Source organism: Hipposideros armiger, unplaced genomic scaffold, assembly GCF_001890085.2.
Source record: "Hipposideros armiger isolate ML-2016 unplaced genomic scaffold, ASM189008v1 scaffold_501, whole genome shotgun sequence".
Taxonomy (NCBI): Eukaryota; Metazoa; Chordata; class Mammalia; order Chiroptera; family Hipposideridae; genus Hipposideros; species Hipposideros armiger.
In genome coordinates this window covers 378,539-392,127 of record NW_017731851.1, presented here as the reverse complement: position 1 = coordinate 392,127, position 13,589 = coordinate 378,539, and the positions used below count along the sequence as shown (strand labels likewise).

The 13,589-nt window shown below is 35.3% G+C and overlaps 1 protein-coding gene across 6 annotated transcripts in view; it reads right to left on the bottom strand.

The window, feature by feature from the left end:
* Positions 1-8,455: 8,455 nt before the first annotated feature.
* The window catches only part of MTF2 (metal response element binding transcription factor 2), a 64,648-nt gene continuing 59,514 nt past the window's right edge, over positions 8,456-13,589 (bottom strand). For 4 of the 6 annotated variants that reach the window (XM_019667569.1, XM_019667568.1, XM_019667565.1 and 1 more), the window contains 4 exons: positions 12,796-12,901; positions 12,624-12,676; positions 12,410-12,514; positions 8,475-10,876 (listed from right to left, as the gene is read on the bottom strand). In XM_019667569.1, the coding sequence (XP_019523114.1) occupies positions 10,519-10,876; positions 12,410-12,514; positions 12,624-12,676; positions 12,796-12,901 (622 nt within the window). In that variant the 3' untranslated portion in view covers positions 8,475-10,518. Of the gene's footprint in view, positions 10,877-12,409; positions 12,515-12,623; positions 12,677-12,795; positions 12,902-13,589 lie in introns of all 6 variants that reach the window. The other 2 variants (XM_019667567.1, XM_019667570.1) reach the window with 1 other exon arrangement.

Below are 13,589 nucleotides of genomic sequence, written 5' to 3'. Positions count from 1 at the left end.
CTATGCCATCGCTGGCAACTCACCGCAGCCCAGCTCTAGGTTGAGCTGTTGTTCAGCATCTTAGCTGTAGAGGGCAGTGTCACTGGCTCTCATATGTGGGATCCGAACCGGGGCCCTCTGGCGTCCCAAGCCAGCTCTTAACCAACGCGCCACTCGGCCGGCCCTATTATATGTATTCTTAACATTCCTACTGCTTCTACTACCTCAGGCTTACCTGTTAGATTAGCCCCGGCTAGCAGTTCCATCAGAATCCAGATCATTCAGCCTCACCCATGCCACACTACCCAAACCCAGTCTTTTCTGTGTGGGGACTTAATGACTGCCTCCTCCTGCCGCGCTCTGGAATGCTTCCCTGCGCTCCCTCCCTCTCGATGGGTCCATATCATTCATGCTTCATTTTAAATTTCTTCATGACGCCTTCTCTAATAATTTATTTTCCCCAAATGTCCTCTACAGCCAGGCCCCTGGCAAAAGTAATCTCTCCCGTCCCTTAAATGTAACTCTTGCCATTCTGACCCCTTTAAATAGCTAAACATACACATTCTTATCTTCCCAGCAGAGAACCCTAAATGAAGGAGGTAACTATTTCACAGTGAGATACTGATTCTCACCTCCAGGCCTATTCTTACCCTGCTCCCTCATTTTGAACTAAGCTTTTCTCTCCCTTAGTTACTATTTTAAAACAATCTATCCTTCAAGGTAACCTAACAAATACTGCAGTCCAAATTAATCTCATTCCTGCAGGGATATAGTGCATATTTGGATACCTTTAGTCATATACTGTTTTTAAATATTGCTTAATGCTCATATCCTAACTCCCCAAGACTGTACCATTCTCTAAACTATATCCCTTGAGCTCCCCCTCCCCCTCCCCCAAAATATTCCATCTCTTTTGAATTTATGCTGTTCTTTTCCTACCCTATTTTTACCAGTCAAAATCCTATTTCAAAGCCAAATTCAAATGAGATTCCCTTCAATAAGTCCTTCCCTAATAATGCCTCTCTCAGGTTTACTGTACATTCCTATGGAAATTTGTACCAATATTCCATAGTACTTACCACATTTCAACTCAGTTAGTTGTGTTTGTTTCTATTCTCCATAATTTAAAACTTCAGAGCAGCGCTCCTAACATTTAATTTCTCTCTTCACAGCAACACATAGGTTGAGTTCCTTTATTAGAATAAATAACAAAATAGTTTGAAAAACCATTTTCAGGAGCTGAAGCATACAAAAAAAAATCCTGTTAACAATACTAAAGTGGATTGAATTGTGTACCCCCAAAAAGATATGTCCATGTTTTAACCCCAAGTACCTGTGAAATGTGACCTTATCTGGAAATAGGGTCAAATGTATTTAAGTTAAAAGATCTTGAGACAAGATTAACCTGGATTTGGGGGTGGAGGGGGGCTTAACCCAATGATTTGTATCCTTATAAAAGAAAGGAGGGGGGACTTTCTCTTCTCTGACAAAGAGAAAGGCTGCATGGAATCTGAGGCAGAAAATGGAGTAAGGCTAGTCTACAGCCAAGGAATGCCAAGGATGGCTGGCTGCTACCAGAAGCTACAGGAGAGGCATGGAATGGATTCTCTCTTAGCCTCCACAAGTAACCAACCTTGCCACCCATCAGCTTGACTGCAGACTTCTAGCCTCTAGAACTGTGAGATAAACTGCTGTTATTTTATGCCACTATGTTTGTGGTAATTTGTTATGGTAGCTCTACGAAACTGATACAATACCTTTTTAAACATTCAGAAAAATAAACTTTTTATCTTCAAAAATGAGAGTAATTAACAAGGTTCTTAAGACATGAACAGATTTTTTTTCTTAAACTAAAACCATATTTTACCTAAATTTATGTGAAATGGATTTTGTTTATAAATACTGGTGGCTTATAGAGTTCAGGGCAACCTCTCAATATGAAATGTCTTGTGTTAAAAGTATAGTTTTAAAAGATATAAAACCAAAGTTGCATACACTACAATTTTAAAAAGTCATGCTACTTCTAAAGAGTATAATCTTTAGATGAATAGATGTTCTATTTTATTATGGTATTTTCACTATGATATAGCTCTTAATGTTGTTCTTAATGGTGAAAGTTCATATCAATATAATTTGATATTAGGTATGAGTCAATATTTTGTTTATTCTCTATACAAAATTTAATCCAGTGCTTTCCTTTAACCCTTATGCCATGTTTCTACATTATCCAGCTTTTGCTTTTTTAAGTCAGACTGTGCTTAAGGAATACATAAATAATTTCAATGAGCCTAAAGTTCTCCAATTCCAAATATAATATAATGGACTGCATATTTTGTTAGTTTTGCTTATCTATGACACTGGCATCTTTATTTAGCTAATAAAATTTTCTCTATAAGGCCCCTAAATAAATATAAATTATATTTTCAAGCACATAAGTCTTTATATTATTAGTACAAACTTACTTTTAGAACATTTTCAAATTTTTGAAAATTATTTCCAAAAAAATAAAAAATTTGACCTTACTAAGATATTTTAAATTACACCTTCCAGGGCTGGTCGAGTGGCGCATTGGTTAAGAACTGGCTTGGGACGCCAGAGGGCCCCGGTTCAGGTCCCACGTATGAGGGCCAGTGACGCTGCCCTCCACAGCTAAGATGCTGAACAACAGCTCAACCTGGAGCTGGGCTGCTCGTGAGTCACCGGCGATGGCGTAGGCTGCAGCCCCTTGGCAGTGGGTTGCCATGGGCTACCGTGTGTAGTCAGCAGCCGCAGTAAGCAGCCATCCAGAAGCCGGCGACTGATCTGCCTCGCCCGGGAAGAGCGCAATGATGGTGTCAACTTGGACCAGTGAAGCAACGTCCTCCACAACTAGACTGAAGAACAAATAGACTGAAGAACAAAAGGACAGCAACTTATCTGTTCCCCTTCCCCCAATTCCCCAATTTAAAAAAACAAATAAATTACACCTTCCACATAAGCGCAATAACCAGCACAGTTAACTTAATTTTACACATTTCCCTGACTTATATAGCCATGATTAAGCATTACTGATCATGAATTTGGTAAAACAACTATTTTCTTACAAATTATGATCCTCTGAAGCTTGACATTTTAAATTTAACTGTAGTCAATTTCAGTACTTAAAGTACTAAAAATTAAATAACTAATATCATTTCTTATATTCACTTAACCTATAAGTTCATGGTATTATTGGGTTGTTGGAAAAGTCATGACGTATTTTCTTTTGGTTTTTTTTGTTGCAAAAATGCATCACGACTTTTCCGACAACCCAAGAGTATTGAATTATTGCTGTGATTGACATACCATCTCCTCTCTATTCCTTTAGGCTACTTTTATGACTATTAAATATGTGCATGTAATAAAAACCATGTCAATTTGCTATTTCTAAATGCTATTTTTTCTTTCTTTAAGATTTTATTGGGGGAATTGGAGGGAACAGCATTGGGGATTCGGGGGAGGGGAACAGACAAGTTGCTGTTCTTTTGTTCTTCAGTCTAGTTGTGCAGGGTGTCACTTCACTGGCCCATGTTGGTATTATCATTGCGCTCTTCCCGGCTGAGGCAGTCGGTCGCCGGTCATTGGACAGTCACTCACTGCAGCTCATGGCAGCTGCTGGCCACTCAGCAGTTCGTGGCAGCCCACTGCAGCAGGGGCTGCAGCCTACGCAGTTGTCGGCGACTCACAGGAGTCCAGCTCCAGGTCGAGCTGTTGTTCACCATCTTAGCTGTAGAGGGTGCAGCGTCCCTGGCCCTCATGTGGGATCTGAACCGGAGCCCTGCTGCTCAGAGCTGGCGTCCCAAGCCAACTCTTAACCAACATGTCACTCGGCCAGCCCTAAAATGAATGATACTATTCTTATATGACAAGTTCGTACTAGAAAAAACATTACTTTCCCTTTCTGTAAAGAACAGATGGCATGAGCAAACTCTAACCACTTGCTGGAAAGGAAAAGCCTACCTGCTCATCTAAGACTGATGGAAGGCACAGTTTTGTTTCCTATATCCCTTTATCACCAAATCTCTTCCAGAATCCAAGAGCATATCTATATCAGGTCCATTGATTTTTCTTTTTTATTGTATTGTAATTTTGCTTTTGTCTTACTCATTTACTAGGTTTAGAAAACCATGGTGCTTTGTTTTCCAAGAATTTTTGCTATTTTAAGGTAATCTAAAGATTGATTAGTCACAAAATGAACTATTTTAGCCTACATTACAGTCTTATCGCACTTATCTAGCTGTCAGGTTTCTAAAAATCCCAACCACCTTATATAGGTATTATAAAATAGGAAGAAAAAGAAAAACTTCTTTTGAGTATGAATATGAAAAAGCCATCTACTTTTTCTCAGAAGGAAATCACTCTCAAACCCTCACTCGAGTCTAAAAGCATCCAATTGTGGGTAAAATAAGGCTTAAAATTTTATTGTTACATGGTTATCTATTTGTTCCAGAAAACCCTACTTAAATTCTTCCCAGTCCACAGCAAATTAATGTTTAGAAACTAGGTAGGAGAGAAGGGACAGGGAGAAAGCTGCTCAACACACTGTGAATCAACATGATTAACATGGGACTGCTACGTAAAACAGACAAAAAAACACTAATTATAATCCTTTACTAAGTATGTATTATTAATACAGGTGCTATTAGCATAAAATCACCACTTAGCATATGTCATTAAGAGTAGTATGAACCACATTCCCCTAACCACATTTATATCCCTGAGAATATGACCATGTTATAACAGTATACTGGGTTGTCGGAAAAGCCATGATGCATTTTTGCAACGAAAAACAGAAAAAATATGTCATGGTTTTTCTGACAACCCAATACAATAAATGTTTACAATCTCTCAGTAATTAGGAAAAGGTTAACATGCTAGGAATACTGTTTTTAAAAACATGAAGTACTTAATACATTCCAGAAAAAAGTGGCATTTTAACTGTTTCTGGTCTTTAATGGTGTATAAAGCTGTATCAAGAATGGGTTTCTAGGGCTGGCCTAGTGGCGCGTTGGTTAAGAGTTGGCTTGGGATGCCAGCTTTGAGCAGCAGGTCCCCGGTTCGGATCCCACATTAGGGCCAGTGACACTGTGCCCTCTATAGCTAAGATGGTGAACAACAGCTCGACCTGGAGCTGGGCTGCCGTGAGTCACCAGAGACGGCGTAGGCTGCAGTGGACTGCTGTAAAGCTACCATGAGTGGCTGGCAGCCAGTGTGAGTGGCCAGCAGCCGGCATGAGCTGCCAAGAGCCATCGTGAGCAGCCATCCAGGGCCTGGTGACCAATCTGTCTCACCCAGTAAGAGCACAATGATAATACTAACATGGGCCAGTGAAGCAATGTCCTCCACAACTAGACTAAAGAATAAAAGGACAGCAACTTGTCTGTTCCCCTTCCCTGATTCCCCAATGCTGTTCCCCTCTCCCAATTCCCCAATAAGAAAATTTTTTTAAAAAGTTAAAAAAGAATGGGTTTCTAATGACATAATTCTTCATTGGAAAATTTGTATCCAGAAGTAAAAATAACACAGAAAGTCTAAGCCATAAGGTTATGCAACTTATAACACAAAAATAATCAATGGAAATGTTATAGATATGCTCTTGGTATTATGGAAGAGATCTGGTGAGATAGAGAAACAGAAACCAAAACTGTGCCTCCATACGTCTTAGATGAACCAAGAGGCTTTCTCTATCAAAACTCTCTCCAACAAGCTTCATTTCCTGAAACTTTCATGTCTCCTCAAGAAAAAGTTTAACTTCAGGGATATCTAAGCAAGTTTTATATAGTTTTAAAGGGGACCGAAATGCTCACAAAATCTTGTTTTTGTCTCAAATTCTGTATAGGAAAAAAATTCTTACCTTCCACTAATTCTACATAGGAAATTCTAAATGGGAAAAGTTTCCTTACATTCCACTAATAGTATTAAAGATAAAATATGTTTGCAGTCAATTAGTGGTTAACACTAATTATAATTATAATCTTGCACTAAGTATACAATATTAGTACTGGATACTGCTATTAACATTTAACTTAAATTTACAACTTCATTTTGAGTATCTTTGAATGTATTTACTTAAATTGTAATGTACTTAAGATTAAATATGCAAATTATCAATTTATGTAAGCACATAATAGCAATGTAATCAAATTTTTAAAAATTAAAAATATTTCTCCAGCAAAAGTAAAACATTTAAAAAACTTAATTTCTTATAAAAATTGTTTCTGGTGAACTTACTTTTTATGTCTGCTCGATATGAAAAAACTACTTTTAACTACCTGCTAGACATTCATTCAGATATTATCATTTTTTTCTTTTCAGGACTTGACATAATTAATAATGGGTTGAATAACCTTAGCAGAACTAAATAACAAAATATAAACTAGTTTTATTTAATTCTCCAAGCCCATGTCACAAACAAAAGCACTGAGGGTCAAACGTAAACAACATCCACAAGGCAGTCAATGGAAGCCAACAGGCACGTGCAGACCACTTCTCACCATATGACTTCGAGATTGAACGAAGTCCTCCATAACTATCCATCTGCCATAGTTTCGTAGCACTGACCTTGCACATATTCTATGTATGTTCCATGAAGTCGATGTCAGTGCTGCTCTTTTGATACCCAAGAAAACTCAACAGAAGTAATTAATTACTAAGAAATAACATTTTTGTCAGAGTTGAGCTTTGGAGGGCCACAAACCATTATCTAAAGTTTTTTTGCCCCCATGAACCAATCTCTGCCCATTTAGGAATTACATTACCCTCATTGAGAAAGCATGTTATAGGGTTTAAAAAAAAAATTGAGCACATTTTGGTATATACAAGGAACAGAAATTAGACTAATGATAATGACAAAATATATTTTTGTTTTATCCAATAAGTACATTTTATCATCTTTGAAAGCTTTGTTCTTTTGTTTGTTTGCTTAAATCCAGTGGAAACGTTTCCTGAATGAGACATCACATTCCTTGAAGATGCTGCAAAAGTGAGGAGTAATTACTTAGCATCTAGCTTCAATACTCATCTCCAATAAAGCGAAAACGAAAGGGGAGCAAGCAAAAAGGGATTTTGTTGGAAGTGAGGGGAGGGGAGAAAATAAAAGTAAGCTGGTTAATTTGTAGTCTTATTCCAATTTCAAATAAAAGATAGCATGACATTTTGAACTAGCTATTTCTCCAAGACATTTTGATATTAAAACTTAAAAGTTACAAATATTGTACTTGCTCCCATCTACTTTTTATTTAGTGAGCCAGTTTGCTTTCACAGCTTCTCCCATCTCCAAATTTGTATCAGTCAGACATCTGGTTTCTTATCTGCTATTAATTACAAAAGAATCCACGATCAGATAAAAGTCTCACTTTACAGTTAACTGTCAAGTTTTTGTTTTCCTGAGGAAAGGACACGACTGATCAACTGCCATAGAAGAAACCAAAGGAGGCTTTTGGGAATATACATTCATAGAGATACTCAAATATAATTAAAGAGGAAAACTTCCTCATACATACAGAGCATTTAAAAAATATTTTCCCAAAGTTCCACAGGCATCTTCCTTTACCATCACATCCTCATTCAAACAACTCAAGAACCACATTATAAAACAGTCTGTTGTAACAATGCAAGTCAGATCATGTTCCAATCAAAACTTAATAGTATCTAGTAGAAACTCAATAAAGTAGACCAAAAAACAGAATTAGTACTACCCATAACATCGAGAACAGAAATCTTCTGAATATACACACAATAGATACCAAACATGCATAGTTGGACATACCTTGCAAAATAAAAGGGGAGAGACAGGTACCTCAACGCACATATCCATGAACATTTACTTCTGTTAAATATTTGGTAACAAAATATACCTAGCAAGATCTAACTTCATCACCCCTACATTAGAATTTATATAGTAACTCTAATAGCTCATGTTCTCATCTTGTTTGATCACTAAGGGCCTAAGAATCTGTATTTATCATTTATCATCAGGATAATAATAACTGTATTTGTTTGAAATAAAAATGTAATTGAAATGAATAGGTATATTATTTTTACATATTTTCTTTCTGTAGCCTAGGGGCAAAGCTTTTTAGGCAAAAAATAGAAAATCCTTTTATGTGAACCGTGACACCTTTTATGTAAGTAGGAAGCAAAGAGTTGAAAAGTCTAAATTTTTTTGAAGTTTAGGGACTTGGCAGAAAGGGAGGTACATACTGTCTTTCAAGTATAAAGTGTATAATGTGGCTAAACAACTACTTTTTTTTAAAGGATCATTTAAGATAAACATGCAAAATTATTAATATTATTTGGGGGACAAGAGGAAAATGAAAGCAAAGTTTTATAAAGACTGATTCAAGTGAACATATTTACAATGGAACTGGAAAATACTTAGCTCCCTGGCTAAATAAAAGTAGTCATCTACTGAACCAGTGTGTATTTTCAAGCAAATACAGAAGCAAAACTCATTAGCTCTTTAAAAAATACACACATTTAATGTTGGTCTGTTTTAATTCTAAGTAAAGCAATTCCAAAAATACAAACTGAACATCAGAGCCATGTGAACCACCATGATGAAATAAAACAGACATTCACAATAATTACGTCTAAAGACAGTTCAGCTTAATAAATCATCTTCCAAGTATGCCAAAGAAAGAGTTGCTAAAAATACTGCTGGTGTTCAGTTAGAATTAAAGGACTTTGGGAAAAATGAAATAATATGATACAGGTGGAGTGAGTAAGGTTACACGGGATTTACATTTTCCATTACCCCTAGATATAAACAAACATTCAAAATCAACACAAACTCTGTGTGTTATTCAAAATATTGCAGCTGCAGGAAAGGCAACTTTAAATTAATAGCTAGGGGGAAATCAAGTTTTGGTGGAGGTAAACAGAAGTGACAGTTTGTAATTTGCACTTTTGTAAAGCTCATTTATACCTGGCCAACCAGGAACCAGATGCAGGACAACGAAGTTCTCTGCTTCTTTTGGCTATAATGTGACAAGAAAAGGTCATCTTTTGAAGATGTTTAAAGAAATAAAGCAACTTTCTTTATAAACAGTCAAATAATCAATCAATGGAATAAATAAGTACTAACCCACATATTAGCACTCTGTAATCACTACACTTTAAATATTTTTCATTTTGGCAGCAACTTCCCAATTTTTAGGCTAAAATCCACCAATCACTTTTAAGAGTAAAATGAATGCCACCAAAATAAGAATATTCTTCTGTTTACTCTTTGGCTAAAAAAGGAAACAAACAAAACAAAACAAAAAGAAACAGAAGACAACTCTAACACTGGTGATAAAAGAAATTGGTTTTTTTTTTACACGTAAAATAAAGTTATCAATTTAAATCTTGGTACATTTTATAAAAACAAGAGGTAATGTTGTAATAAAACAGCAGTAGCCTTGGCAGGCAACATACTGCTTGTTAACCCTGTGCAATAAAATACTTTGTTCATACTACACTTATTCAACATGACTAACAGTTACTACAGACATTTCAGGAATCTTCACAGGACTCCAATAGACTTACTGTTAAAACTGAGAGACATTTACAATCATAATGTGCCATGAAAACTTGAAAACGTTACTTCTAGTAGGAGATAATGTTCATACTGTTGAATTTGTTTTAGGTACTGAACAGCTGAGTTACAAGGACTGAAAGAGAAAGCATTCTAAAAGCCCATGAACACTGTTGTTCACATCCTTCTTCAGAGCACACTAAACTTGTCTGACACATTTCTCTTCATACATAGCAAGCAACAGCACCCAATAAAAGCCTGAGAAGAAATGCTGCTGTGTAAATACTGCAACTATTCCTGAAAAAAGAATTATGGGATATATACTCCAAAGCTGCCCATTCCCATAATTTGTATTGCATAGGTCACATAATCACACACATATATATACACCTATGTGTATATATATGCACATGCAAAGAATATATTAAGACGACAATGAAGTCTAGTCACAGAGCAATTTACAGGCTCAATATATTTTTTACACTTTGCTTGAAAGAAAATTTCAATATTTTACAGTCTTTTAGTAGGCATTATATACACTGCACTTTATGAAATCTAAAAGGTATTGAAATAAAGTTTTTCCAACATTTTGGTAACAAAACAGACAACGGTTCTTCAAATACTTGTGCTATATATCTACATGATCTGTTTGCTCTGATAACCACTAATCACAAAAACTGACTCAATGGAATAATTAGAAAAATTATCTAACACCATGCATGGGTTTGAATCATTTTTAATATCCTATCCTAGAAACACTCTACAAATCTTAAGATTTAAAAAATTAAGTCTCTGATTTTTAAAAGATATCTTTTTATGACAATATCCATAACATTGACAGGTACATGTTAAGGCTAGTATCATCTTCTTTTGTGAATTTTTTTTTTTTACTTTTTTTTTTTTTTTTTTTTTTAAGAAAGATAGTAGAAGCCAGACTCCTTTAGGGCTTTGAACTGTACCTACAGAAAATGAGAGTGCAGTGAACATAATGTTCAGTCCTACAGTCAGGATGCAGTTGCTCCTTCCCATTCCACAAGATACTGCACTTTGCCATCAAGTGTCACCCGACGAGCCAACACTCGGTATTTTTCACCACATGCTATTCTACCTGCAGCACCAAAATAACTGGTAATGGAGTTTTTTAGATGATTGAGTTGTAACTCCTGATCTGCTAAGTTATTCAGAATCTCTGTGTTGAGTTCATCGAATTGGTAATCTTCTTTGCCTTCATCATCTTTTACAATTTCTGAGTTCTGGGTCTGGAGTGCTCTTCTTGGAAGACGACCCCTTCTCCTCCGTAAATGTGGTATTGCAGCAGGCCAAGATCTTCCTGTACGGGTTCTTTTTCTGGAGTCAGATAAGCTGTGGAACAAAAAAAGGCCAAAATTGTCTACTAAGCTTATAAAGCATCCTCTACCCACACAATATGTTCTCTGATTTTTTTCTTATCACTCTGTTATTAAGTATATAGCCTGACTGACATAAAAATTAGCCAAACCAAAATAATAAATGCTATATAAATGGATTATCACTCGCCACCTTCATTAGATTCCACCACCTTCTTGGGGCTGACCTTTGAAGAGATTTTTCTTCCTTAACTATATTCTATTAAGTTTAAAAGAATCAGAGGGAATTTTTGAATTACCAAGAGGTCCTATTCATAAGTCAGGTTTTGTCAACAGTCTTATCATTAAAAAGAAAACAAGTCATTCATTCATTCAATGCAGCAAATATTTAATAAGCACCTACTATATACAAGACACTGTTCCATGTGCTTAAACAAATGGTAGAACTAGAATAAAGGGTCTGTTATTACCAGTTCTAGACCTACTGGAGTAATGTAATGAACTGGACTAAGTAAGCATACACTAGAAGTCAGGGTACCCTGGATCTAGCTTTATGTGATAGTGGCCAAATTCGAATCTCTTATCGTCTGTCCTCATAAGTGAAAAGAGTAAGTGAAAGATTGAACTAGATAATCTTTGCGGTCCTTTTCAGCTCAGAAATTCAATGGTTTTATGCTCTTATAACAAGTGGAGAATATAATATAACACCCAAATTCAAAGACTTTACAATCATATGGCCCCAGTTATCATTCCAGCTCTATTATTCTTGCTAAACATGCTATTTTGGACTTGTTACTTAAAACCTTCTAAGTCTCACTTTCCTTATCTGCAAAATGGAAATAATAGGGCTTACACTCAAAAGACTGTTTTAAAAATGAAATAAGACAATGTATGTAAAAAGATTAACACAATGCTTGGTAAGAGACCAAAAAAATACTCAGAATTTTATATAGTTTACAAGAGCAGTTTTTGAATAGTGAACAAAAATAAAACAAAGGGAAGTATAAACTTGAAAGCTAATAACTCTGACCCCAAGTAAATGAAACTTTTCATAACTGATAAATCATACTTTAGGAAAAAATTATCCTTCTGAAGATTTAGGCTAAAATATTAGAGAAAGTCTGCTATTAAAAAATCCTGAGGTTAAAAATCCTTTTACGAACAAAAAGGATTCATGTTCCTGATTCACTTATAAAAAAAAATTTTTTTTTAAATAAAAAAAATCAAGTCTTCCTAAAGCAAGGCACACTTGTATATTAAAAGCATAAGAAGTTCTCAAAGAAAAGAGCACAGCCTAAACATCATTATACCTCTTCTCTGTGCACATAGCAATCGTCCTAACACATTTGAAATTTTTAATGTCTATGCTCTGAAATGCAAAATTATTTAAATGAATATAGACAACCTAAGAAATCTATATATGGATTGCGTCTCAAAAGGTGAAAAGACATACTTGTATCACTTTCAATTGCTAAAAATGTCATTAATCATCACTTCACAAAGAGAGTCTACAGGAAAATTAATAAAGAATAAGAACATAAATATCTACCCATAATGCCTGGCAATGCTAGACGAGGTAGTTTCTTTTGCACTGGAAGCACCCGTGAAATCCACATCTGAGGTATTGGATGAATGTGCAGTTCCCTCAGGTCTCCTGAGACAAAAGAATTTAAATGGTATAACGACTATATTACATAACAATAGAAATACTAATCACCCCCAAATGAAAATTCCTAGGGTAGGAGAAAATAACTTTCTATTACCCTATAGAACAAGGTAAATCCAAGGTGGGATTCTCTGAAATTGATTCTTTATCCTGGAAAATAAAAAATATATACTTAAAGCATGGTTTTAAAGCAAGCTGAAAAGATATTAGTTTCTCAGTAATTTCAACATCCTACCTCTCTGAGAACATATACCAACACAGTCTCTTACCAAAGATGGCTCAGCAGTTTTCTGAATCATTTTCCTTGTATATGGGCCAGGTGGACGACCTACAGATTTTTTCTTTCCTTTTTTTTCTATGCCATTGCTGACTTCCCTGAAATATAAAACCATTATGTATTTAATAAAGAAAACAGAATTAAAAAACAAACAAACAGACACTATACACTGTCATATCTCAACTTATATAATAATTATTAATAAAATACTTATATTTACATTAATGGCAATATACAAAGAAAATTAAATATAAGTTGAATCTACAAGTTTAGTCAAGTACATAAATAATACATTCTAATGTAAATAAATATTTCTTGACTTAAGAGATGTTTACAAATGAAAGTCTAACAAAACAGTTGTCTTTAATACTCTTGTAAAAATAAATATGCCACCTAAAAATTAAAAAAAAAACCAAAACACAAAAAAACACACTATTTTGATGGAAGAGTTCAAAACACCTAAAAGTTCAATTATTTAGTTTAGGTTGTTACTACATGGGTACCTGGAGGATGTTTCAAGGATTTACTAGTTAAAATGACTAGGAAATTAGTAGTTAACTTCAAAGAGCCAGGAAGTGTCTATGTTAAAATATAGTAGCTATACATAGAGGTTGCTTTTAGGTATATGTATCTAAAAAATATATATGTATATTGATTAGCATCTTGAATGATGCTAATCAGAAAGAGAATGAAGCCTAGGATGTCAGAGCGGAAGGAGGAAGTCAGAAGAAGGAAGGAATCCTTCATATTGGGCAGTAAGTCATCGAAGAGCAAAACTGGAAAGAT